The sequence below is a fragment of the Caretta caretta genome, chromosome 1 (genome assembly GCF_965140235.1).
Source record: "Caretta caretta isolate rCarCar2 chromosome 1, rCarCar1.hap1, whole genome shotgun sequence".
NCBI lineage: Eukaryota > Metazoa > Chordata > Testudines > Cheloniidae > Caretta > Caretta caretta.
The window spans coordinates 140,955,535-140,981,303 of record NC_134206.1 but is presented as its reverse complement, the minus strand read 5'-3'; the positions used below and the strand labels follow the sequence as shown (position 1 = coordinate 140,981,303).

The following is a 25,769-nucleotide window of genomic DNA, read 5'->3' as shown; positions in this document are numbered from 1 at the left end:
CAAGGGGAAATTGTAATAGAGAAAAGGAACCAAAAGTGGTTTTGCAAAACTTACACGACTGTTTCATGACAGAATTCCAGTATTGGCAGCCAACAGCAATGTTTGAGAAACCAAAATTGGTCAGTACAGCTATCAACACCAGTGCCCCCCAGACAATAAATAAATAAATCAGAATTGTTCTGCTCAGTGAAATTAAGCATTCCAGAGGTCATTCTACAAAGCAATAAACTGATAGTTTGTTGTTTACTAAATTGCAGAAATGTTAACTTCACGCTTTCCTCTATGATCCAAACAAGCTTATTCGTAAGAGACAGTACTATGCCCTTTACACAGAAACTGGAAGATGACATCGCGGTTATTGGAAGATAGCATTGAAACAGAAAAAGCTGATTGGTACTGGGTGGAACATCTGTCTGCTTTGCAAATTGTTTGGTCTCTGTTAGTATATCTTGCAAAACATTGACATTCATAGGTACATTCATTTCTGTAAATGATATACTGATATGTGAAACGAGTAGGCAAGATACAACAGGTGTTAACATTTATTTTTAACTTAGTTACTAAAATCTATATAGAGATTAATGTGTTTCACTGTTTATTATTTTATCTACCTTGAAAAGGGGCTTTGCAAGCATTTTGATAAACTGATGATTGAAAGGTAGCTTTCAGTTTCATTTCAGCTTCACTATGTACGGTATATCTCCCATCCACTGGAAACCTCCTGAAACAAATAACAAAACAGTAATAATCAGCAGCGAATCCAAACAGAACTCACTGTCGTGCCTCCTCCAGCAACACTACAATACAGGGATTTCTTTCTCTTCTGTGATAGAAAACCAAAGCATAAAATCCAACCACCGTCACTGTAGTAACACCATTGTAAGCTGTAGCAGCGTATTTAGGATTTTTGCTGTTGGGCTGGTCATAGCCTATATTAATCACTAGCTTCTCAAGGCTGACACAGTAAGTTTATTCAGCGTTTTTAAAAAAACACCACGCCTGGCTCAATTGCTAATCTTTTTTGTACTCTTGGATTTTGTTAAATGAACTTCAAAATTTGCCACGACCCCCATTCCCCCTCTCTCCCCCCACCCAAAAGCACAGTAGCTTAATGACTATTTAGCTTTGTTTCTTCTCATTACTGAAACCACCACAGAGATTATAAATTGGAATTTGTGTATACCTTGTTGCTATTTCAGGGAATTAGGTGGTATTGCCAGGCAACTGTTAACTGGAGGTATTGTTTTGTGATTAATGACCACAGATGCCATTCTGGAGTGAAAGAAATCTGTTTTTTTCACGGCTACCTAATGCATCCCGCTCTTGAGAGTAGGTTTAAATTGCTTTGATTACATCATTGATTTTCATAATTTTTTTTATTCTTAAAGAACTCATTTTCACAAGACGGTATATGACAGCGAAAACATCTGATGTATATGCTACTGCCATTGTTTGATTAACCAAAATATTTCCAATTTAATAATGAGTTAACTTGGTTAAACTATATTTATTAATAATCTTCATTTTGCCAATATGGAAATATTTCGTATTCTAGTTTAGTGAACATTTTGTCTTCATCAAAATGTGTAAGCTGTATTGTTTTCATCAGAGTCAAATTAAACCAGTAAAACTAGCATGATCAAAAATGTCTCTATTAAAGATATGTTAAGCTTATTGATGCATAATCAAACTGATATGGGAGAATCAAAGCATGTTTCACATTATAAATGACTGACTAAATAAAAGGGATAAAATTTAGTTTAATTTTGATAGTACTCTATTTGTAATTCACTGGGAACGCTTTGAATGATTCAGCTCTAGTCATTAATTTGTGGGTGGGTTGGTTATCAAGTAGTAAGTGTTGATGTGGTAGCAATATCCACCTCTTCAAGAGTAGGATTAGGCAGCCATTTGTTTAGTTTTAAGCCCCACTGTCCGATATGGAGACAAAACCAGATGTGGTTTTGTCCGGTATCACACAGGCGTAGGCAGGCCCATGTCATTCTCAGAAGTACCAGAATGTCCATTATTCTGGGGATGCATGAGTGGCTACCCTAAGTAAGATACTTTCCCTGATTCTGGTACTTGTACTGAGACTATGACCACAAAAATGAGATGGAGCATATGCTTGCTGCTTACAGTTTAACTGTAGGTGTCTCTGCAGTGTTTCTTAAAGTTTCTTTCAAATTCAGTTTGTATAAATTATACAATATATATAGCCCTCTTTTAATTTGTTCCTGAACATCTTCTGTACCCTCAGACCATCTCCTACAGTTCTCTTTAGTCCTATGTTTACAATTTAAGCTGTGTGATTATTTCATGTATTTTATCATGTTTTTCCATCAGGATTTAGTGATTGAACCAACAACATGAAGGTTTATTTCTGATAAATTTCTAAAGAATTTCTCTGATCACTTCCCTGTCCAGCTTCCAGCTTCTTGCTTTACCCTCCAGAGGCATAGTTTCCCACCTCTGAAGATCACATCCTTCTGCAACAGTTTCTAGTTCAAATCCTTGGTCATTTTACACATTTTTCATCCTCATCCCGTGGCAGCAGGATGTTAAAACTTAGTAACTCCTCTGCTGAGTCATGCTGCTGCATTTCCATTCATTCTGAGGCTGTCTGGTACTTATACATGAGGGAGCTCTTCTAAGCCCACTAAATCAGGAAGTTTCAGAGTTACAGGGAAGAATGAGTGAGTGCAATCATAGTTGCAGGATGCTGTGTTGGGGTTCCCACTGCTCAGCTGCTACTAAAGTGCAGTGGATAATGGGAGGCAGTATGTTCTAGAGAACAGAACACTGGCTAGAGACCTGGGCTCTGTTCCCAGCTCTGCCATGGCTTGCTGGGTGACCTTGGGTAAGTCACTTCACCTGTCTATGTTTCAGTTTCTCCATCTGTAAAATGAGAATGATGAAACTGGCCTCTCTTTGTAAAGCGCTTTGGGATCTACTGATGAAGAAAGCCAGATAAGAGCTAGGTATTTATTTATTTATTCATTTGTTCATTCTCTGTTTGGAGCAGGCGAGAGAACAGGCTGCCTGGGAGAAGACCTTTACTGGGGCAAGTGTGCTTTGGAGGGATCTTGGTGAACACTTTCTGAATCTCAGCAAAGATTAGGTTGGGAAACAAGTGAAAGTGGTCCCAGTTTGTCCAATCCCTGTCAGGATAGAGTAGTTCCTTTCAATAGTATTAAAAAATCTATTAGAAACAGCGTCACTGAGCCCATCTTTCAATTTATGATATAATCATAGAATCATAGAATATCAGGGTTGGAAGGGACCTCAGGAGGTCATCTAGTCCAACCCCCTGCTCAAAGCAGGACCGATCCCCGACTAAATCATCCCAGCCAGGGCTTTGTTAAGGCTGATCTTAAAAACTTCTAGGGAAGGAGATTCCACCACCTCCCTAGGTAACGCATTCCAGTGTTTCACCACCCTCATCGTGAAAAAGTATTTCCTAATATCCAACCTAAATCTCCTCCACTGCAACTTGAGACCATTACTCCTTGTTCTGTCATCTGCTACCACTGAGAACAGTCTTGAGCCATCCTCTTTGGAACCCCCTTTCAGGTAGTTGAAAGCAGCTATGAATCCCCCCTCATTCTTCTCTTCTGCAGACTAAACAATCCCAGTTCCCTCAGCCTCTCCTCATAAGTCATGTGTTCCAGTCCCCTAATCATTTTTGTTGCCCTCCGCTGGACTCTTTCCAATTTTTCCACATCCTTCTTGTAGTGTGGGGCCCAAAACTGGACACAGTACTCCAGATGAGGCCTCACCAATGTCGAATAGAGGGGAACGATCACGTCCCTCGATCTGCTGGCAATGCCCCTACTTATAAATCCCAAAATGCCATTGGCCTTCTTGGCAACAAGGGCACACTGTCGACGCATATCCAACTTCTCGTCCACTGTAACCCCCAGGTCCTTTTCTGCAGAACTGCTGCTGAGCCATTCGGTCCCTAGTCTGTAGTGGTGCATTGGATTCTTCCATCCTAAGTGCAGGACCCTGCACTTATCCTTGTTGAACCTCATCAGATTTCTTTTGGCCCAATGCTCCAATTTGTCTAGGTCCCTCTGTATCCTATCCCTACCCTCCAGCGTATCTGCCACTCCTGTTTCATTCTTTCATTCAATATTTCATTCTTCTTGTTCATGCCTATAGCTGATACAGTGTGTTCATTTACAGTTTAAATTACAAAACAGTTAGGCAACATGAAAGATAAAGTTCTGGTAGAAGTGTTAATTTTGCTGTGTTGGACATATTTATTATTTTTGAATCTGCACCCTGTTAAATGTCAGGTTTCAGAGGAACAGCCGTGTTAGTCTGTATTCGCAAAAAGAAAAGGAGTACTTGTGGCACCTTAGAGACTAACCAATTTATTTGAGCATGAGCTTTCGTGAGCTACAGCTCACTTCATCAGATGCATACCGTGGAAACTGCAGCAGACTTTATATATACACAGAGAATATGAAACAATACCTCCTCCCACCCCACTGTCCTGCTGGTAATAGCTTATCTAAAGTGATCAACGGGTGGGCCATTTCCAGCACAAATCCAGGTTTTCTCACCCTCCACCCCCCCCCACACACAAACTCACTCTCCTGCTGGTGCTAGCCCATCCAAAGTGACAACTCTTTACATAATCAAGTCGGGCTATTTCCTGCATAGATCCAGGTTTTCTCACATCCCCCCCACCCCCATACACACACAAACTCACTCTCCTGCTGGTAATAGCTCATCTAAACTGACCACTTCCCAAGTTTAAATCCAAGTTAAACCAGAGCATCGGGGGGCGGGGGGGGGGGTAGGAAAAAACTAGAGGAAACAGGCTACCTTGCATAATGACTTAGCCACTCCCAGTCTCTATTTAAGCCTAAATTAATAGTATCCAATTTGCAAATGAATTCCAATTCAGCAGTTTCTCGCTGGAGTCTGGATTTGAAGTTTTTTTGTTTTAAGATAGCGACCTTCATGTCTGTGATTGCGTGACCAGAGAGATTGAAGTGTTCTCCGACTGGTTTATGAATGTTATAATTCTTGACATCTGATTTGTGTCCGTTTATTCTTTTACGTAAAGACTGTCCAGTTTGACCAATGTACATGGCAGAAGGGCATTGCTGGCACACGATGGCATATATCACATTGGTGGATGTGCAGGTGAACGAGCCTCTGATAGTGTGGCTGATGTTATTAGGCCCTGTGATGGTGTCCCCTGAATAGATATGTGGGCACAATTGGCAACGGGCTTTGTTGCAAGGATAAGTTCCTGGGTTAGTGGTTCTGTTGTGTGGTATGTGGTTGTTGGTGAGTATTTGCTTCAGGTTGCGGGGCTGTCTGTAGGCAAGGACTGGCCTGTCTCCCAAGACTTGTGAGAGTGTTGGGTCATCCTTTAGGATAGGTTGTAGATCCTTAATAATGCGTTGGAGGGGTTTTAGTTGGGGGCTGAAGGTGACCGCTAGTGGCGTTCTGTTATTTTCTTTGTTAGGCCTGTCCTGTAGTAGGTAACTTCTGGGAACTCTTCTGGCTCTATCAATCTGTTTCTTTACTTCTGCAGGTGGGTATTGTAGTTGTAAGAAAGCTTGACAGAGATCTTGTAGGTGTTTGTCTCTGTCTGAGGGGTTGGAGCAAATGCGGTTGTATCGCAGAGCTTGGCTGTAGACAATGGATCGTGTGGTGTGGTCAGGGTGAAAGCTGGAGGCATGCAGGTAGGAATAGCGGTCAGTAGGTTTCCGGTATAGGGTGGTGTTTATGTGGCCATTGTTTATTAGCACTGTAGTGTCCAGGAAGTGGATCTCTTGTGTGGACTGGACCAGGCTGAGGTTGGTGGTGGGATGGAAATTGTTGAAATCATGGTGGAATTCCTCAAGGGCTTCTTTTCCATGGGTCCAGATGATGAAGATGTCATCAATATAGCGCAAGTAGAGTAGGGGCTTTAGGGGACGAGAGCTGAGGAAGCGTTGTTCTAAATCAGCCATAAAAATGTTGGCATACTGTGGGGCCATGCGGGTACCCATAGCAGTGCCGCTGATCTGAAGGTATACATTGTCCCCAAATGTGAAATAGTTATGGGTAAGGACAAAGTCACAAAGTTCAGCCACCAGGTTAGCCGTGACATTATCGGGGATAGTGTTCTTGAGGGCTTGTAGTCCATCTTTGTGTGGAATGTTGGTGTAGAGGGCTTCTACATCCATAGTAGCCAGGATGGTGTTATCAGGAAGATCACCGATGGATTGAAGTTTCCTCAGGAAGTCAGTGGTGTCTCGAAGGTAGCTGGGAGTGCTGGTAGCGTAGGGCCTGAGGAGGGAGTCTACATAGCCAGACAATCCTGCTGTCAGGGTGCATTGATGGCAGCAGGATTGTCTGGCTATGTAGACTCCCTCCTCAGGCCCTACGCTGCCAGCACTCCCAGCTACCTTCGAGACACCACTGACTTCCTGAGGAAACTTCAATCCATCGGTGATCTTCCTGATAACACCATCCTGGCTACTATGGATGTAGAAGCCCTCTACACCAACATTCCACACAAAGATGGACTACAAGCCCTCAAGAACACTATCCCCGATAATGTCACGGCTAACCTGGTGGCTGAACTTTGTGACTTTGTCCTTACCCATAACTATTTCACATTTGGGGACAATGTATACCTTCAGATCAGCGGCACTGCTATGGGTACCCGCATGGCCCTACAGTATGCCAACATTTTTATGGCTGATTTAGAACAACGCTTCCTCAGCTCTCGTCCCCTAAAGCCCCTACTCTACTTGCGCTATATTGATGACATCTTCATCATCTGGACCCATGGAAAAGAAGCCCTTGAGGAATTCCACCATGATTTCAACAATTTCCATCCCACCACCAACCTCAGCCTGGTCCAGTCCACACAAGAGATCCACTTCCTGGACACTACAGTGCTAATAAACAATGGCCACATAAACACCACCCTATACCGGAAACCTACTGACCGCTATTCCTACCTGCATGCCTCCAGCTTTCACCCTGATCACACCACACGATCCATTGTCTACAGCCAAGCTCTGCGATACAACCGCATTTGCTCCAACCCCTCAGACAGAGACAAACACCTACAAGATCTCTGTCAAGCTTTCTTACAACTACAATACCCACCTGCAGAAGTAAAGAAACAGATTGATAGAGCCAGAAGAGTTCCCAGAAGTTACCTACTACAGGACAGGCCTAACAAAGAAAATAACAGAACGCCACTAGCGGTCACCTTCAGCCCCCAACTAAAACCCCTCCAACGCATTATTAAGGATCTACAACCTATCCTAAAGGATGACCCAACACTCTCACAAGTCTTGGGAGACAGGCCAGTCCTTGCCTACAGACAGCCCCGCAACCTGAAGCAAATACTCACCAACAACCACATACCACACAACAGAACCACTAACCCAGGAACTTATCCTTGCAACAAAGCCCGTGGCCAATTGTGCCCACATATCTATTCAGGGGACACCATCACAGGGTCTAATAACATCAGCCACACTATCAGAGGCTTGTTCACCTGCACATCCACCAATGTGATATATGCCATCGTGTGCCAGCAATGCCCCTCTGCCATGTACATTGGTCAAACTGGACAGTCTCTACGTAAAAGAATAAATGGACACAAATCAGATGTCAAGAATTATAACATTCATAAACCAGTCGGAGAACACTTCAATCTCTCTGGTCACGCAATCACAGACATGAAGGTCGCTATCTTAAAACAAAAAAACTTCAAATCCAGACTCCAGCGAGAAACTGCTGAATTGGAATTCATTTGCAAATTGGATACTATTAATTTAGGCTTAAATAGAGACTGGGAGTGGCTAAGTCATTATGCAAGGTAGCCTGTTTCCTCTTGTTTTTTCCTACCCCCTCCCCCGATGCTCTGGTTTAACTTGGATTTAAACTTGGAGAGTGGTCAGTTTAGATGAGCTATTACCAGCAGGAGAGTGAGTTTTGTGTGTGTATGGGGGTAGGGGGGATGTGAGAAAACCTGGATCTATGCAGGAAATAGCCCGACTTGATTATGTAAAGAGTTGTCACTTTGGATGGGCTAGCACCAGCAGGAGAGTGAGTTTGTGTGGGGGGGGGGGGTGGAGGGTGAGAAAACCTGGATTTGTGCTGGAAATGGCCCACCCGTTGATCACTTTAGATAAGCTATTACCAGCAGGACAGTGGGGTGGGAGGAGGTATTGTTTCATATTCTCTGTGTATATATAAAGTCTGCTGCAGTTTCCACGATATGCATCCGATGAAGTGAGCTGTAGCTCATGAAAGCTCATGCTCAAATAAATTGGTTAGTCTCTAAGGTGCCACAAGTACTCCTTTTCTTCCTGTTAAATGTGTGACTTAATATAGTATATTACTCTTTCTGTTGTATCACATGAACATAAATATGCGAGATGTGCAGCAAAGTCTGTTACTGTTTACTTATTATTTATTGTTAACTGTTGAACTTCGATGTTATAGTGTTTGCATTTTTAAGTGTAATTACTTTCAGATTCACTTAATTATTCTCTTTCGTAAGATTCTTCTATCTGCAGCCTTTCTATGATTAAACTACTCATTTGGTGTCTAAGTTTTGTTTACAGATGTATAGTTTTTGCTTCTACTTCAGGATATGCTTATATCACAATCTTTTTTGTCATGGATATTTTTAGTAAAAGTCACAGACAGGTCACAGGCAATAAAAATTCATGGAAGCCATGACCTGTCTGTGACTTTTACTAAAGATATCTGTGACAAAATGGGATCTGTGGGTCCCCATACCGCCTGCAGCCGGGCAGCTGTGCGGCGGCTAGGAGTTCCGGAGTGCCCCACTGCAGGTTCTGTGTTGGAGCTCCAGGGCCCCCCTCCCACCGCCTGCAGCAGCTGGGGGCTGCGGGGTACCCCTGCAGCCTGCACCTCCCAGGGTTCCCCTGTTGCCTGCGGGGCTGGGAGTTGCGGGGTTCCCCCATCATCTGCTGAGGCTTGGAGCTCCAGGGACTGCCAGAGGCAACAGGGGTACCCCGTAACTCTTGGCCCCCGCAGGTGGCAGGGAACCCTGCAGCTCCCAAGCGCCATAAGCTGAAATCATGGAGGTTTTTGGAAGTCACGGATTCCATGACTTCCGCAACCTCCCTGACTAAATCGTATCCTTAACGATCAACACTTCATTGATATCAGTTGTCTGTCAATTACACAACTCTGGCTCCTGTTATTGCACTTAAACATTATTATTGGATCATTGTGCTCATGTTGCTCCACCTATCAACTAATTAAAAGTTTAAAAGTATTAATCCCACTGTGTTCATTTTCCTTGGTATATGTTGCTTCCAGTAATCTCTATTGTAATCACTGCTGACATGCAGCCTTGATATAAACACATTGATACACACTTCTGGAAAACAGAAAAAAAAAAAATCAACTGTATGACCTGAGCAATGATTGTGTCTGGGGAATCCTGTGAGAATTTAATGGAATAACACAAATATTTCTGCCAGACTTCCAAGATCCTCACAGCTTTGACCAAATAAATCTTGGTCATAAAATTCACAATAGCAGCCAGCTGAGTCGGCGCAGAAGTCTAGCTGTGGTGTCTAGCAAGAGAAAATACACTCTTCAGTAATAGTGGAACATTAGCACATACCTCGTAAACTATTGCATAACTGCAGTGACATAGTGTATGATGGCTTAAACATATTTGAGAGTCCTGCAATGTTCATAATTCAGCTTCAAATGTACCAACAGGGCACTTGACACAGCAGACCTAAAAGGTGCACTTAAAAATTAGCTGCAAAACAAACAGAGCAGCCTTTTACTGCTCCTTTTTAGTGAAAAGAGAGTTTCAACAATTGATCAATTGATTTAAGGGGGTGGGCGAATCTTACTCTTTATATTAGAAATATCAGCGCTCAACTGGCATCTGTTTCCTGCTGGATCTGGAACACATCAGAGGTGGGATTTTTTCTTCTGCCCCACATATCAACTACCCTTCCACCGGAGTGATTAAGAGAATTAGAGCTCAGGTTTCAACATCCCAGCTGTGGTGTCACAATTCAATTCCTATGAATATTTCCAAAGTCCTCCTGGATAAAAGGGAAATCAGGACCTGATATTTCTGTTTTTGTTTATTTAAATGGGAGATGGACATTAAATCCTGGCTCTGTTGTAGTCAATGGCAAAACTCTCATTGACTTAAACAGAGCCAGGATTTCACCTGGGGACTTGAAATTCCATCTTAAATAAATCTTACAAGATCTCTAAGGGCACCATCTAGTTTTTGTTCTCTTCCCTTTTAATTAGAAAACTTCAGCTTCACAAAAGCACCCAAAATAATTATTCACTTTAAAAAAAATTGCTTTAAATTTAGTCAGCAACTAACTTTCATTTCTTAAAATCTAATTTAACAAATATGAAAACACACTAAGGGTATGTCTACACTACGAAATTAGGTCGAACTTATAGAAGTCATTTTTTTAGAAATCGTTTTTATATAGTCGATTGTGTGTGTGTGTCCGTCCCCACACAAAATGCTCTAAGTGCATTAACTTGGTGGAGTGCTTCCACAGCACCAAGGCTAGCGGAGTGTTGCACTGTGGGTAGCTATCCCACAGTTCCCGCAGTCTCCGCTGCCCATTGGAATTCTGGGTTGAGATCCCAATGCCTGATGGGGCAAAAAACATTGTCGCGGGTGGTGCTGGGTACATGTCATCAGGCCCTCCCTCTGTCCCTCCATCTATGAAAGCAACGGCAGAATCGTTTCGCGCCTTTTTTCCTGAGTTAACCTGTGCAGATACCATACCACGGCAAGCATGGAGCCCGCTCAGCTCACTGTCACCGTATGTCTCCTGGGTGCTGGCAGACGCGGTACTGCATTGCTACACAGCAGCAACCCATTGCCTTGTGGCAGCAGACGGTACAATAGGCCTGAAAACCATCCTCATCGTGTCCGAGGTGCTCCTGGACGCCTCAGTAAGGTCGGTCAGGAGCGCCTGGGCAGACATGGGCACAGGGACTAAATTAGGAGTGACTTGACCAGGTCATTCTCTTTTTAGTCCTGCAGGCAGTCCTATTGCACCATCTTCTGCTGGGCAGGCAGGAGATGAGGATGGCTTGCAGTCCTATTGCACCATCTTCTTCCGAGCAGTGAGGAGATGTGGATGGCTTGCAGTCCTACTGCACCGTCTGCTGCCAGCCAAAGATGTAAAAGATAGATGGAGTGGATCAAAACAAGAAATAGACCAGATTTGTTTTGTATTCATTTGCTTCCCCCCCTCCCTCCCTCCCTCTGTGAAATCAACGGCCGACAATCGTTTTGTTGAGGTCTGTCAGGGACACCTTGAAAACTTTAATGGACATTCAGTCCTGCCTTAAATACCAAAGGGTATGCATTCATAAAGTACTTGGGACACCATGCAAGCACAAGGGCACACCCTGACGGATCTGATTTCAGGATTGATGCCTAAGCTTACGGAACAAAACAATATGAAGTACATGTTACAAAAATACATAATCATGAAATCAGTTTGTATCATATAATACATGTATACAGGAGAGCAGAGTTAAGGCTGCATATGCAATCTTAGCAATATCATTTCTAGGGATATCAAATGATTAAAAAAATTAATTGCGATTAATCGCAAGATTTAAAAAAAATTGCAATGCATGGCAGTTTTAATCGCACTGTTAATAATAAAATACCATTTATTTGAATTTTTTTTATATTTTCCACATTCTGCACTGCTTTGGATGGTTTTCAAGTAGAACCTGTAATCAGCATGGAAGCATGTCCTCTGGAATGGTGGCCGAAGCCTGAAGAGGCATACGAATTTGTAGCATATTTGGCATGGTAAATACCTTGCAGTGCTGGCTGCAAAAGTGTTATGCGAACTCCTGTTCTCACTTTCAGGTGACATTGTAAATAAGAAATGGGCAGCATTATCTCCTGTACATGTAAACAAACTTGTTTGTTTTAGCAATTGGCTGAACAAGAAGTAGGACTGAGTGGACTTGTAGATGCTAAAGTTTTACATTTTTATTTTGAGGGAAGTTATGTAAAAAAAGAATAACTCTACACTTGTAAGTTACACTTTCAGGACAAAGAGATTGCACTACAGTACTTGTATGAGGTGAATTGAAAAATACTATTTCGTCTATCATTTTTAGAGTGAAAATATTTGTAATAAAAAATAGCAATATAAAGTGAGCACTGTACACTTTGTATTCTGTGTTTTAATAGAATTCAATATATTTGAAAATGTAGAAAAACATCCAAAATATTTGTAATAAATTTCAATTGGTATTCTACTATAGTTTATCAGTGCGATTTAAAACTGTGATTAATCTCAATTAATTTTTTTCATCAAGTTAATTTGTTTTGAGTTAATTGCTTGAGTTAACTGTGATTAATTGACAGCCCTAATAATTTCCTGACTGAGTGCTTCACCATGCAGGTTTAACATCTACTACTCCTCTAGGGTTTTCCTCTGGCATTTCTTACACGCAAAATAAAAAATATATAAAATAAAAGCAGGAAAAAGTTATACCAAAAAAAATGGAGCTTCATTCGTCAATACTTTGAGTATCTGCTACCTTGCAAAAAATTGCAATAGCATTTGTGAATGACATAATATAAAATTATTTATCTATCTACCATATCACCTTTATACCCTCTTCAGTGTACCTTAATAGGTCCACAGAGAGAAGCCCTCCTCTAGCATGTCATAGGATCTCTGTAATAGAGAGCCTCTTTCCCGTGAACTTTTAAGTCTTGATGCTAAGGTGCATCAAAGCATTGCATACCTTACAAAATGAACCGTTTCATAGTCTTTTCCCACTTGACAAGGTCTGCAGAAGCTAGATAAAGGCATGAAGCCCTCAACGTCAGCCCTTACAAAGCGCAGAGTAGCCCTACCTGAACCCCTGCTCACTTCTTAATGTCTGCATTGAGGTCCTGGGTGCCATTGCTACAAATGCCATACATTTTTACAAAGTTTTCATTTCATAGTTATGTTAGCCCCGTGTTAGCCCCTAACATCTGCACAGTAAATCCTTCCTGTGGCTGCACACTGTATTTTTAAATATTGACTGCATATAATAGATATGTGATTTTTTTAAAGGTTTATAACCTTGTCCAGTGAAAAACCAGTTTCTTTTAAAACAGTGAAAGATGCTACTTCGCTATTACAACTATATCCAGAGAAAATTTAGCATTTCAAAGCATGGGCAGTTTGATTCATGTGCTGTTCAAAAATTCTAGTACTTTTAAAATGGGAAAGGTGCCTTGTTCACCTCCTCCTACCCACCTGCACCAAGAACTGGCTGAACTGTTTATGCCAAAACTTAAAAACAAAAGTGGGAAATTTTCATCCAAATGGTGAAATTTTCATCAAGTTGAAGGACGAAAAATGGTATTAGAATGAAAACTTTATGCAACTTTAATTGCTGCAATGGTTGCAGCTACTTCTGTAATCATAATTTTAGTAAGAAAATGGTTTAAAATTTAACTGCACATTGACTAGCCAAGTACAATACATTTTAATTTCACGGTGTGTCTTTAATGCATTTCACAACACACAACAGTTAGCAATAATTTCAGTACAAGTTTGATAGTAGGTGGGAATATTAGGGGGGACAGGGCAGACAGAGCCTCAGGACTGATATTTTGTCTTAACTGTCTATAAGCCATTCCAGGGGGTATTCATGATTCCTGAACATGCTGTGTTGAGAAACGTGTACTAATTAGACAGAAACAAAAAACTCAGGAGGGTGACTAGCATTGGAATTTTATGAAAATATCTTGATCTTTGCTAACAACTCCTGTATGTGTGCTGCTTGTTGACTCTGAACTCTCTTCGAATCAGCTCTGTTTTCACAGTGATCTAGTAGAACCTGTTGGGTTCTGCTTGAACTACCCAAGTTGCTTCATCACACTGTACAAAACAAAAACAACACTTCTGCTGTATACAGTTCTTAGCGCTGCTAGTATGCTGTCCCCAAGGATTCTAAACATGTACATAAGCAGTTAGCTGTTCGTGGGGCCTGGCTGATTACATGTGTCCCCTTGTTGAAACCAAAAGAGTGAACTGCTGCTTCTGTTAACAACTGCATTAGAAGAAAGAGAAGAACTGGGTTATAGTCTCTCTCTCATCTTCCGTTCCTTGCTGTTCTCCATTTTGACATTTCTTTACAGAGAGATCCAGGGAGCGAGAGAGAATTGAGAGAACCCGGAGACTCATTTGAGGAACTTTGAACAGTTGGGTATATTGAATGCTGTGGGTTGATCTTTCTTGTTTTGTATCATGCTGCTTTCATGCCTTAATGTACTCTGTAACTGCTGTGAATATGTCTGAGAATGGAACTGTAAGTTCATGATCCCCATATGTTTCAGAGTAGCAGCCGTGTTAGTCTGTATCCGCAAAAAGAAAAGGAGTACTTGTGGCACCTTAGAGACTAACACATGCATTTAAGCATAAGCTTTCGTGAGCTACAGCTCACTTCATCAGATGCATGCAGTGGAAAATACAGTGGGGATTTTATATACAAAGAGAACATGAAACAATGGGTGTTACCATACACAATGTAACGAGAGTGATCAGACAAGGTGAGCTATTACAAGCAGGAGAGAAAAAAAAACTTTTGTAGTGATAATCAAGGTGGGCCATTTCCAGCCATTGACAAGAACGTCTGAGGAATGGGTGTGTGTGTGTGTGTATGTGGAATAAACATGGGGAAATAGTTTTACTTTGTGTAATGACACATCCACTTCCAGTCTTTATTCAAGCCTAAGTTAATGGTGTCCAGTTTGCAAATTAATTCCAATTCAGCAGTTTCTCGTTGGAGTCTGTTTTTGAAGTTTTTTTGTTGAAGAATTGCCACTTTTAGGTCTGTAATCGAGTGACCGAAGAGATTGACGTGTTCTCCGACTGGTTTTTGAATGTTATAATTCTTGACGTCTGATTTGTGTCCATTTATTCTTTTACGTAGAGACTGTCCAGTTTGGCCAATGTACATGGCAGAGGGGCATTGCTGGCACATGATGGCATATATCACATTGGTAGATGTGCAGGTGAACGAGCCTCTGATAGGGTGGAGTGGAAATCTATCAACTTCATGAAAAAACTCGTACAGATACAGACAGACATCATCTTCCTTTCCAAATGCAAACAGATGGACAACATACCAAAAGGACTGAAGGTAAAAAATCCATTACAATCTACATACCACACAGACTATGCTGACAGCTTGTGCCACACACTCTCAAATAAACTGGAGCCACCTGATCAACATCTTCTACAGCAAACAGGGAAAGATTAAGAATGAGCTCTCAAAACTGGATACTCTCATAAAAAACAACCTTCCACACAAACTTCCTCGTGGCTGGACTTTACAAAAACTAGACAAGCCATTTACAACACATACTTTGCTTCTCTACAAAAGAAAAAGGATACTAAACTACCTAAACTACTACATGCCACAAGGGGCCACAACAGTGAACCCACCCAGCAATGTTGTTAATCTGCCCAGCTATACTCTTAGCCCAGCAGAAGAATCTGTCCTATCTCAGGGCCTCTCCTTCTGCCCCTCCACCCCCACGAACATGATACAGTTCTGTGGTGACCTAGAATCCTATTTTCAACCTCTCCGACACAAGGAATATTTCCAACACACCTCTGAACAACATACTAACCCACAGAGACCTTCCTACCAAGACTACAAAAAGAAGGAATCTGGGTGGACTCCTCCTGAAGATCGAAACAACAGACTGGACTTCTACATAGAGTGCTTCCGCCGATGTGCACGTGCTGAAATTGTGGAAAAGCAGCATCGTTTGCCCCATAACCTCAGCCGTGCAGAACACAATGCCATCCACAGCCTCAGAAACAACTCTGACATCATAATCAAAAAGGCTGACAAATGAGGTGCTGTCATCATCATGAACAGGTTGGATTATGAACAAGAGGCTGCTAGGCAGCTCTCCCAACACCACATTCTGCAAGCCATTACTCTCTGATCCCACTGAGGGTTACCAAAAGAAACTACACCATCTGCTCAAGAAACTCCCTGAAAAAGCACAAGAACAAATCCGCACAGACACACCCGTAGAACCCCAACCAGGGGTATTCTATCTGCTACCCAAGATCCATAAACCTGGAAATTCTGGACGCCCCATCATTTCAGGATTTGGCACCCTGAGAGCAGGATTGCCTGGCTATGTAGACTCCTTCCTCAGGCCCTATGCTACCAGCAGTCCCAGCTATCTTTGAGACACCACTGACTTCCTGAGGAAACTACAATCCATCGGTGATCTTCCTGAAAACACCATCCTGGCCACTATGGATGTAGAAGCCCTCTACACCAACATTCCACACACAGATGGACTAGAAGCCGTCAGGAACAGTATCCCCGATAATGTCACGGCAAACCTGGTGGCTGAACTTTTTGTTCTCACCCATAACTATTTCGCATATGGGGACACTGTATACCTTCAAGTCAGCGGCACTGCTATGGGTACCCACATGGCCCCACAGTATGTCAACATTTTTGTGGCTGACTTAGAACAACGCTTCCTCAGCTCTTGTACCCTAATGCCCCTACTCTACTTCCACTACACTGATGACATCATCATCTGGACCCATGGAAAAGAAGTCCTTGAGGAATTCCACCATGATTTCAACAGTTTCCATCCCACCATCAACCTTGGCCTGGACCAGTCCACTCAAGAGATCCATTTTCTGGCACTACGGTGCCAATAAGCGATGGTCACATAAACACCACCCTATACCGGAAACCTACTGACTGCTATACTTACCTACATGCCTCCAGCTTTCATCCTGAACACACCACATGATCCACTGTCTACAGCCAAGCTCTACGATACAACCATATTTGCTCCAACCCCTCAGACAGAGACAAACACCTACAAGGTCTCTATCAAGCATTCTTACAACTACAATACCCACCTGCTGAAGTGATGAAACAGATTGACAGAGCCAGAAGAGTACCAAGAAGTTACCTACTACAGGACAGGCCCAACAAAGAAAATAACAGAATGCCACTAGCCATTACCTTCAGCCCCCAACTAAAACCTCTCCATCAAGGAGCATTATCAAGGATCTACAACCTATCCTGAAGGATGACCCATCACTCTCACAGATCTTGGGAGACAGGCCAGTCCTTGCTGACAGACAGCCCCCCAACCTGAAGCAAATACTCACTCACCAGCCACCACACACAACACAACAAAAACACTAACCCAGGACCCTATCCTTGCAACAAAGCCCGTTGCCAACTGTGTCCACATATCTATTCAGGGGACACAATTATAGGGCCTAATCACATCAGCCACACTATCAGAGGCTCATTCACCTGCACATCTACCAATGTGATATATGCCATCATGTGCCAGCAATGCCCCTCTGCCATGTACATTGGCCAAACTGGACAGTCTCTACGTAAAAGAATAAATGGACACAAATCAGACGTCAAGAATTATAACATTCAAAAACCAATCGGAGAACACGTCAATCTCTTCGGTCACTCGATTACAGACCTAAAAGTGGCAATTCTTCAACAAAAAAACTTCAAAAACAGACTCCAACGAGAGACTGCTGAATTGGAATTAATTTGCAAACTGGATACCATTAATTTAGGCTTGAATAAAGACTGGAAGTGGATGTGTCATTACACAAAGTAAAACTATTTCCCCATGTTTATTCCCCCCTCCACCCCCCACTGTTCCTCAGATGTTCTTGGCAACTGCTGGAAATGGCCCACCTTGATTATCACTACAAAAGGTTTTTTTTTTCCTCTCCTGCTTGTAATAGCTCACCTTACCTGATTACTCTCGTTACATTGTGTATGGTAACACCCATTGTTTCATGTTCTCTGTGTATATAAATCTCCCTACTGTATTTTCCACTGCATGCATCCAGTGAAGTGAGCTGTAGCTCACAAAAGCTTATGCTCAAATAAATGTGTTAGTCTCTAAGGTGCCACAAGTACTCCTTTTCTTTTCATGATCCCCATAGTTGTTATACTTCGTACTTCTGTAAAATTTTTGGGATCTCGGAGTTTTACAAATATTAAGTTAGGCTCACAATAAATGGGGGAGGGAGGAAAATACAATTTCTCCTATTTACAAATGGGGAAACAGAGGCCCAAAGATCTTATGGATCCTCAAAGCCAAACAGTGAGTAGGTGGTCGAGCAGAGAAGAGAAGGCTCTTTGTTCTGTGCTTTCCTCACTCGCTGTTTGTTCCTAAATTTTAAAATGTAGGAAATTTTTCACTATTAAGATTCCCCCCCGCCCATGGTTTTCTTGGATTCTCCATGTGCCTAATGCTCTGCTGTCAATGGAGCTGAAGTCAATGGAGTTGCACTCATTTTATTTTTAACTTTTTCTGGTTTTGCTGTGACATGAAGTGGATTTCAAAGCATTTGCCTCTTGTCTCTTTTCCTCTCTCTTTCTCACAAGAGCAGGATTAAGAAAATAGCAGTAGAGAAGACAGTATATTGGATGAATGGGGGTTATAGCTCCTTGTTTATTCTACACTGTCCCTATTGCATTGTAGAGTGGACCCATTTCACGCACATTGAAGCTGTGTTGGGTGGATAATTACTGAAGCCACTAGGAAAGTTTCTAAACATATACTGTATATCTTTCCTCCTTCACCCCATGACTTTTGTATATCTTTTTTACCTGCTGGACTGCAGCATTGAAGGAGCTTCCTTTCACTCATCCTTCTCTAGTACTAAGACTTGCATTACATTATTAGAGGACCTCCCATAGAATCCTAGGATATCAGGGTTGGAAAGGACCTCAGGAGGTCATCTAGTCCAACCTCCTGCTCAAAGCAGGACCAATCCCCAACTAAATCATCCCAGCCAGAGCTTTGTCAAGCCTGACCTTAAAAACCTCGAAGGAAGGAAATTCCACCACCTCCCTAGGTAACCCATTCCAGTGCTTCATCACCCTCCTAGTGAAAAAGTTTTTCCTAATATCCAACCTAAACCTCCCCCACTGCAACTTGAGACCATTACTCCTTGTTCTGTCATGTTGTTTTCTTGCTCATTGAGCAAGTCCTGATCAGCCTTAGGAGACACATTAAGGACCCTAAGTATACTTTTTAAAAATGTATTTATGTATATTACCTTAGCACCTAGGAGCCCCCAGTCATGGACGAGGATCCCATTCTGCTAGGTGCTGTAGAAACGCACAACAAAACAACAGTCCCAGTTCCAAAGAGATTACAATAAAGTGCTTACATCTTTGTGGTAGTAAGAAGTTTTGAAACAAAACGTCATTTCATACAGAAAAATCCAAATGTTTCGTTTTATTTGATGTGAAATGTTTTATTAGTTTTTTTTCAGATTTTATTAGTTTTCTTTCCCCACCTGAAACAATTTGATGAAATTGACACAAATTTACATTTCCCCCGAAAATAAGTTGTGTGTGAAAAATTTTGACCAGCTCTGTTCTTGGGAGTAAAATAAGACCAGTTGAGCCTGTCTAAAACTGGACAGCTTGCATGAGGTATACATGTGCACAGTGAGTGAGAGTGAGCTGCTGACCAAGTAATGCTGACCAGAGGAGATAGTGTAAGAGGAGAGACTGGATGTGTAGTTGTAGAAAAGGCCTTCCTCTCAACTCCGGTAGCTAAACTTCCAAATTTAGAAAACATCTGAAGGATTCCTGGAGTTTGTAAGTGTACCTTGATTTGAGGCTTAATGTCTTCATGTTCCTTTTACATGGATATTAATCTTTTTGTTTAAAACAAGTCAATTCACCTTGAAGACCCAGGGAAGACACACTTTTATAGCAATCACACAAAAATATCATAAATATGCAAAAAAAAGAGAGATTCACTAGCAGTAGTATCCAGTGCTGCACCGATTTCTTATTCTCTTAGGCCACGTGTACACTACTGGCTAAATCGGCACCGCTGCAATTGATTCAGTGGTGTCAATGTAGCAGGTTTGGTGAAGACACGCTAAGTTGATGGGAGAGTGCTCTCCTGCTGACATCTGTACTCCACCTCCCTGAGCGCTCTCCCGTCGACATAGCGCGGTGTAGGCACCGCTGTAAGTCGATCTAACTTATGTCGACTTCAGTTATGTAACTTGCGTAACTAAACTAGCATAACTTAGATCGACTTAAATTCATAGATATTAAGGTCAGAAGGGACCATTATGATCATCTAGTCCTGCACAACGCAGGCCACAGAATCTCACCCACCCACTCCTGCGAAAAACCTCTCACCTGTCTGAGCTATTGAAGTCCTCAAATCATGGTTTCAAGACTTCAAGGAGCAGAGAATCCTCCAGCAAGTGACCCGTGCCCCATGCTACAGAGGAAGGCAAAAAACCTCCAGGCCCTCTTCCAATCTGCCCTGGAGGAAAATTCCTTCCCGACCCCAAATATGGCGATCAGCTAAACCCTGAGCATATGGGCAAGATTCACCAGCCAGATACTACAGAACATTCTTTCCTGGGTAACTCAGATCCCACCCCATCTAGCATCCCATCACAGGCCATTAGGCCTATTTACCATGAATATTTAAAGATCAGTTAATTATCAAAATTATGTTATCCCATCACACCATCTCCTCCATAAACTTATTGAGTTTAATCTTAAATCCAGATAGATCTTTTGCCCCCACTGCTTCCCTTGGAAGGCTATTCCAAAACTTCACTCCTCTGATGGTTAGAAACCCTCGTCTAATTTCAAGTCTAAACTTCCTGGTGGCCAGTTTATATCCATTTGTTCTTGTGTCCACATTGGTACTGAGCTTAAATAACTCCTCTCCCTCTCTGGTATTTATCCCTCTGATATATTTATAGAGAGCAATCATATCTCCCCTCAACCTTCTTTTGGTTAGGCTAAACAAGCCAAGCTCCTTGAGTTTCCTTTCATAAGACAAGTTTTCCATTCCTCGGATCATCCTAGTAGCCCTTCTCTGTACCTGTTCCAGTTTGAATTTATCCTTCTTAAACATGGGAGACCAGAACTGCACACAGTATTCCAGGTGAGGTCTCACCAGTGCCTTGTAAAACGGTACTAAAACCTCCTTATCTCTACTGGAAATACCTCTCCTGATGCATCCCAAGACCGCATTAGCTTTTTTCACGGCCATATCACATTGGCGGCTCATAGTCATCCTATGATCAACCAATACTGCAAGGTCCTTCTCCTCCTCCGTTATTTCTAATTGATGCGTCCCTAGCTTATAACTAAAATTCTTGTTGTTAATCCCTAAATGCATAACCTTATACTTCTCACTATTAAATTTCATCCTATTACTATTACTCCAGTTTACAAGGTCATCCAGATCCTCCTGTATGATATCCCAGTCCTTCTCTAAATTGGCAATACCTCCCAGCTTTGAATCATCTGCAAACTTTATTAGCACACAACCACTTTTTGTTCCGAGGTCAGTAATAAAAAGATTAAATAAGATTGGTCCCAAAACTGATCTTTGAGGAACTCCACTGGTAACCTCCCTCCAGCCTGACAGTTCACCTTTCAGTATGACCCATTGTAGTCTCCCCTTTAACCAATTCCTTATCCACCTTTCAATTTTCATATTGATCCCCATCTTTTTCAATTTAACTAATAATTCTCCATGTGGCACCGTATCAAACACCTTACTGAAATCTAGGTAAATTAGATCCACTGCATTTCCTTTGTGTGAAAAATCTGTTACTTTTTCAAAGAAGGAGATCAGCTTGGTTTGGCACAATCTACCTTTTGTAAAACCATATTGTATTTTGTCCTATTTACCATTGACTTCAATGTCCTTAACTACTTTCTCCTTCAAATTTTTTTCCACGACCTTGCATACTACAGATGTCAAACTAAAAGGCCTGTAGTTACCCGGATCACTTTTTTTCCCTTTCTTAAAAATAGGAACTATGTTAGCAATTCTCCAGTCATACGGTACAACCCCTGAGTTTACAGATTCATTAAAAATTCTTGCTAATGGGCTTGCAATTTCGGGTGCCAATTCCTTTAATATTCTTGGATGAAGATTATCTGGAGCCCCCCGATTTAGTCCCATTAAGCTGTTTGAGTTTCGCTTCTACCTCAGATATGGTAATCTCTACCTCCATATCCTCATTCCCATTTGTCATGCTACCATTATCCCTAAGATCCTCATTAGCCTTATTAAAAACTGAGGCAAAGTATTTGTTTAGATATTGGGCCATGCTAGATTATCCTTGACCTCCACTCCATCCTCAGTGTTTAGTGGTCCCACTTCTTCTTTCTTTGTTTTCTTCTTATTTATATGGCTATAGAACCTTTTACTATTGGTTTTAATTCCCTTTGCAAGGTCCAACTCTACTTGACTTTTAGCCTGTCTCACTTTATCCCTACATGTTCTGACCTCAATAAGGTAGCTTTCCTTGCTGATCCCTCCCATCTTCCACTCCCTGTATGCTTTCTGCTTTTTCTTAATCACCTCTCTGAGATACTCGCTCATCCAGCTTGGTCTACAACTCCTGCCTATGAATTTTTTCCCCTTTCTTGGGATGCAGGCTTCCGATAGCTTCTGCAGCTTTGACTTGAAGTAATCCCAGGCCTCCTCTGCCTTTAGATCCATAAGTTCTTCAGTCCAATCCACCTCCCTAACTAATTTCCTTAATTTTTGAAAGTCAGCCCTTTTGAAATCCAAACCCTAGTAGCAGATTTATTTTTGTTAATCCTTCCGTTCAGTTTGAACTGAATTAGCTTATGATCACTTGAACCAAGATTATCCCCTACAACCATTTCTTCTATGAGGTCCTCACTACTCACCAAAACCAAATCTAAAATGGCATCCCCTCTAGTCGGTTCAGCAACTGCTTGATGAAGGAATCCATCAGCTATCGCATCTAGGAAAATCTGAGCCCTCTTATTATTACTAGCTCTCGTCTTCCAGTCTATATCTGGGAAGTTAAAGTCTCCCATGATTACGCAGTTTCCCTTAGTATTTACTTTATTAAAAACATTAAAAAGGACTCTATCCATATCCACATCCAAATTAGATCCCGGTGGTCTATAGCACACCCCAAGCACTATCCCAGGGGAGGCTCTAATAGTTTTCTTCCCCAATGTAATTTTTACCCAGACGAACTCTGTCTTATCCATTCCATTGCTTCTTATTTCTTTACATTCTACCTCATCATTGATATACAGTGCTACTCCACCACCTTTACCTTTATTTCGGTCTTTCCTAAGCAGCACATACCCTTCAATACCTGTAGTCCAGTCATGACTACTATTCCACCATGTTTCTGTTACCCCTATCATATCTGGTTTCACTTCCTGCACCAGTAGCTCTGGTTCCTCCATTTTGTTACCTAGGCTCCTCGCATTGGTGTAGACCAGCCCTTAGAAATGTCAAAATCATTTATCCTTGAGTCACCCAATGTTGATTATAAAATACCGTGGCAACTGACATACTTCAGTCTGTCAAATCAGTCAACAGTTACCACTTTGTAAGTGCTGATATTCATATAATGAGTATGTTTATCTTTAGAAAAAAGTCTGTTTTTTATTTGCAGCCTCTAATTTTTGCACAGTCCTGAAGGCATTCTATACAGAATGTATTTATTAGGATACCGCCCAGAAATCACTCTAATGAAATCATCATCGTCACACAATACTTTTTATTTGTATAAGTGAAGAAAAATAAACTTAACTTAACATTTTTGTGTAAGTGAAGAAAAATAAACTTAACATTTTATGAGATAGTTAGGTCAACTGCATTAAAATATATTTTAATTTTTTTAAAATTCAAATAGTCATCTGCTGTTTATACTATACCTCAAAGACAAGGGAAACTTTCTCCTAAAGCCCAAGATGGGAATATTTAAAAGCTAAGTCATCTAGTGAAGGTAAAATTGCCTTTCATATTTGTCTGCGTGGGACTTCCCCCTGCCTTTTTTTCTTTTTAAAGACCAGCTTTCCAAACTGAAAAAAAGAGAATCATCAATTATATGACTTTTCTCATTCATTTGTCCTAAGGAGCATTTCTAGTACTGTCAATGAGTATTTTTGTACAGTAAACATCATACTGACTGCATGACTTTTTTTGAAATGGAAGTCTAGGGGCATTTGGACAGTAATTATGAAGACACACCTGATTTGTGTGTGCGAATTTGAGGAGATTTAATATTTCAGTTTGTAAGTAAACAAATTACTCATGAAGTGAAGAAATGTATTGACAGTTTTTTCATATGGTATTTGGTATGGTTCCTGCATTGCAAGGCATGTGAACAAGAAATTTCCTTATTTATGACAGAGGGAGCTGTATTTTACTTGGTTTCTATCACTCTATCTCCATCATGCCCACATGCAAAATGCTGTTACTATTCTTTGTTTTGCTAGGTGGCTCTTTAACCAGAAGAGGGTGGGTAGGATGTTTCAGCAGCTAAATTACAGAAAGTTTTCTCTTTCCCTCTCAGTTCCACAAAAAAGTCCAAATATCGATAGATACTGAGCTGTTTGTTTAGCAAGCAATATTCCAAAACTGAATCGTCCCATTTACCTGGCTGCATTTAAATCAACACCCTAAATTTAGAATAGTGCACAAATATGCCATTTAAAAATATATATCTACAGAAGATGAGCCTACTGGTGCACTGATATTTAAAAAAGAGAGAGAGAGCAAGCAGAAGCAGTAGTAGAAGTAGAAGAAGAAGAAGAAAGGCCATTTATTCTTACTTGAATATCTCATTGTATCAATTTACATCAAAAGACAAAAATAGTTCGAAGGAATAATATGCTCTGTGGTCCTCTGAAAAAATCTGAATATTAGTCTTTTTTTTTTTGTAAACTGATCCTAGGCACATTTATTAGGGATTGCAAACATTCAAAAAGTTTTGAATAGTGCTCATTTAGACAGTGCAATTCATCTTCAGTGCTGTCCCATGGAGTGTGTTCAGGGGCACAGTGTAGCTGGGTTGTTTGTTCAGGAAGCCTCATTTTATTTAAATTTTCATCTAAATATTTTGCTCTATTCTTTCATCTCCATCTAGGGGAGAGAAATAGGAGGAGAAGATGTCAGGTGGCTTTCAGTTACATGCCTCAGAATGATGATGAGCTGGAGTTAAAAGTTGGTGACATCATTGAAGTGATGGGAGAAGTAAGTAACTCTTACGTACTGTGTAGGCACACAGTCTTCATTTGCTTTGTACACGCTAACCTTTCAGAGGGTAATATATTTTAAAACAATTCAAAAGAGTTTTATATTATTTTTTTGTTTGTGTTGTCAGTTTAGATTTTTTGCCCCTTATGATTATGTTGTAATTTGATCTGCTTCAAAGCTTTACCTGCAGGAATATGTGCATGCTCCACACCAAGTGGCATTTAAACACAGATCAGTTTCTTGGATTGGGCACCATTTACAAAAGTTTGCGCTTAGAACCAAAAGCTTAGAACCTGCAGGTAGTTCTGCATACGGAGATCTGCTTGTCAGATCGATTCTATACACCTTCTGAGGACTTGATCTTGTGCCATTGAAGCTGTTGGAAGTTATGCTCTTGATTTAAATATTGGGACTGGGAACTAAAATACTAACCTGGAATCTTTAGAATGAATCAGGATATGCTCAGTCATTTAATTTTATTTATTGAGCATTAAAACAATCTATTAAGGATTCAGTTTGATGAAAAGTCCAATAAAAGGCAGGTTTTCAGCTGCTGAGATTTATTTTCAGGGATTTTTTTCAATGACTGAGCAGCTAACAAATCAGCATTTGTTATTCTGCTGAGGATATGGCCAGTTTTATTTCTCTT

The 25,769-nt window shown here is 41.2% G+C and overlaps 1 protein-coding gene across 10 annotated transcripts in view; it reads left to right on the top strand.

The window, feature by feature from the left end:
- The window catches only part of SH3KBP1 (SH3 domain containing kinase binding protein 1), a 344,411-nt gene that overhangs the window by 155,735 nt on the left and 162,907 nt on the right, over positions 1 to 25,769 (top strand). For all 10 annotated transcript variants that reach the window (XM_075131808.1, XM_075131826.1, XM_075131818.1 and 7 more), the window contains one exon: positions 25,011 to 25,117. In XM_075131808.1, the coding sequence (XP_074987909.1) occupies positions 25,011 to 25,117 (107 nt within the window). The remainder of the gene's footprint in view (positions 1 to 25,010; positions 25,118 to 25,769) is intronic.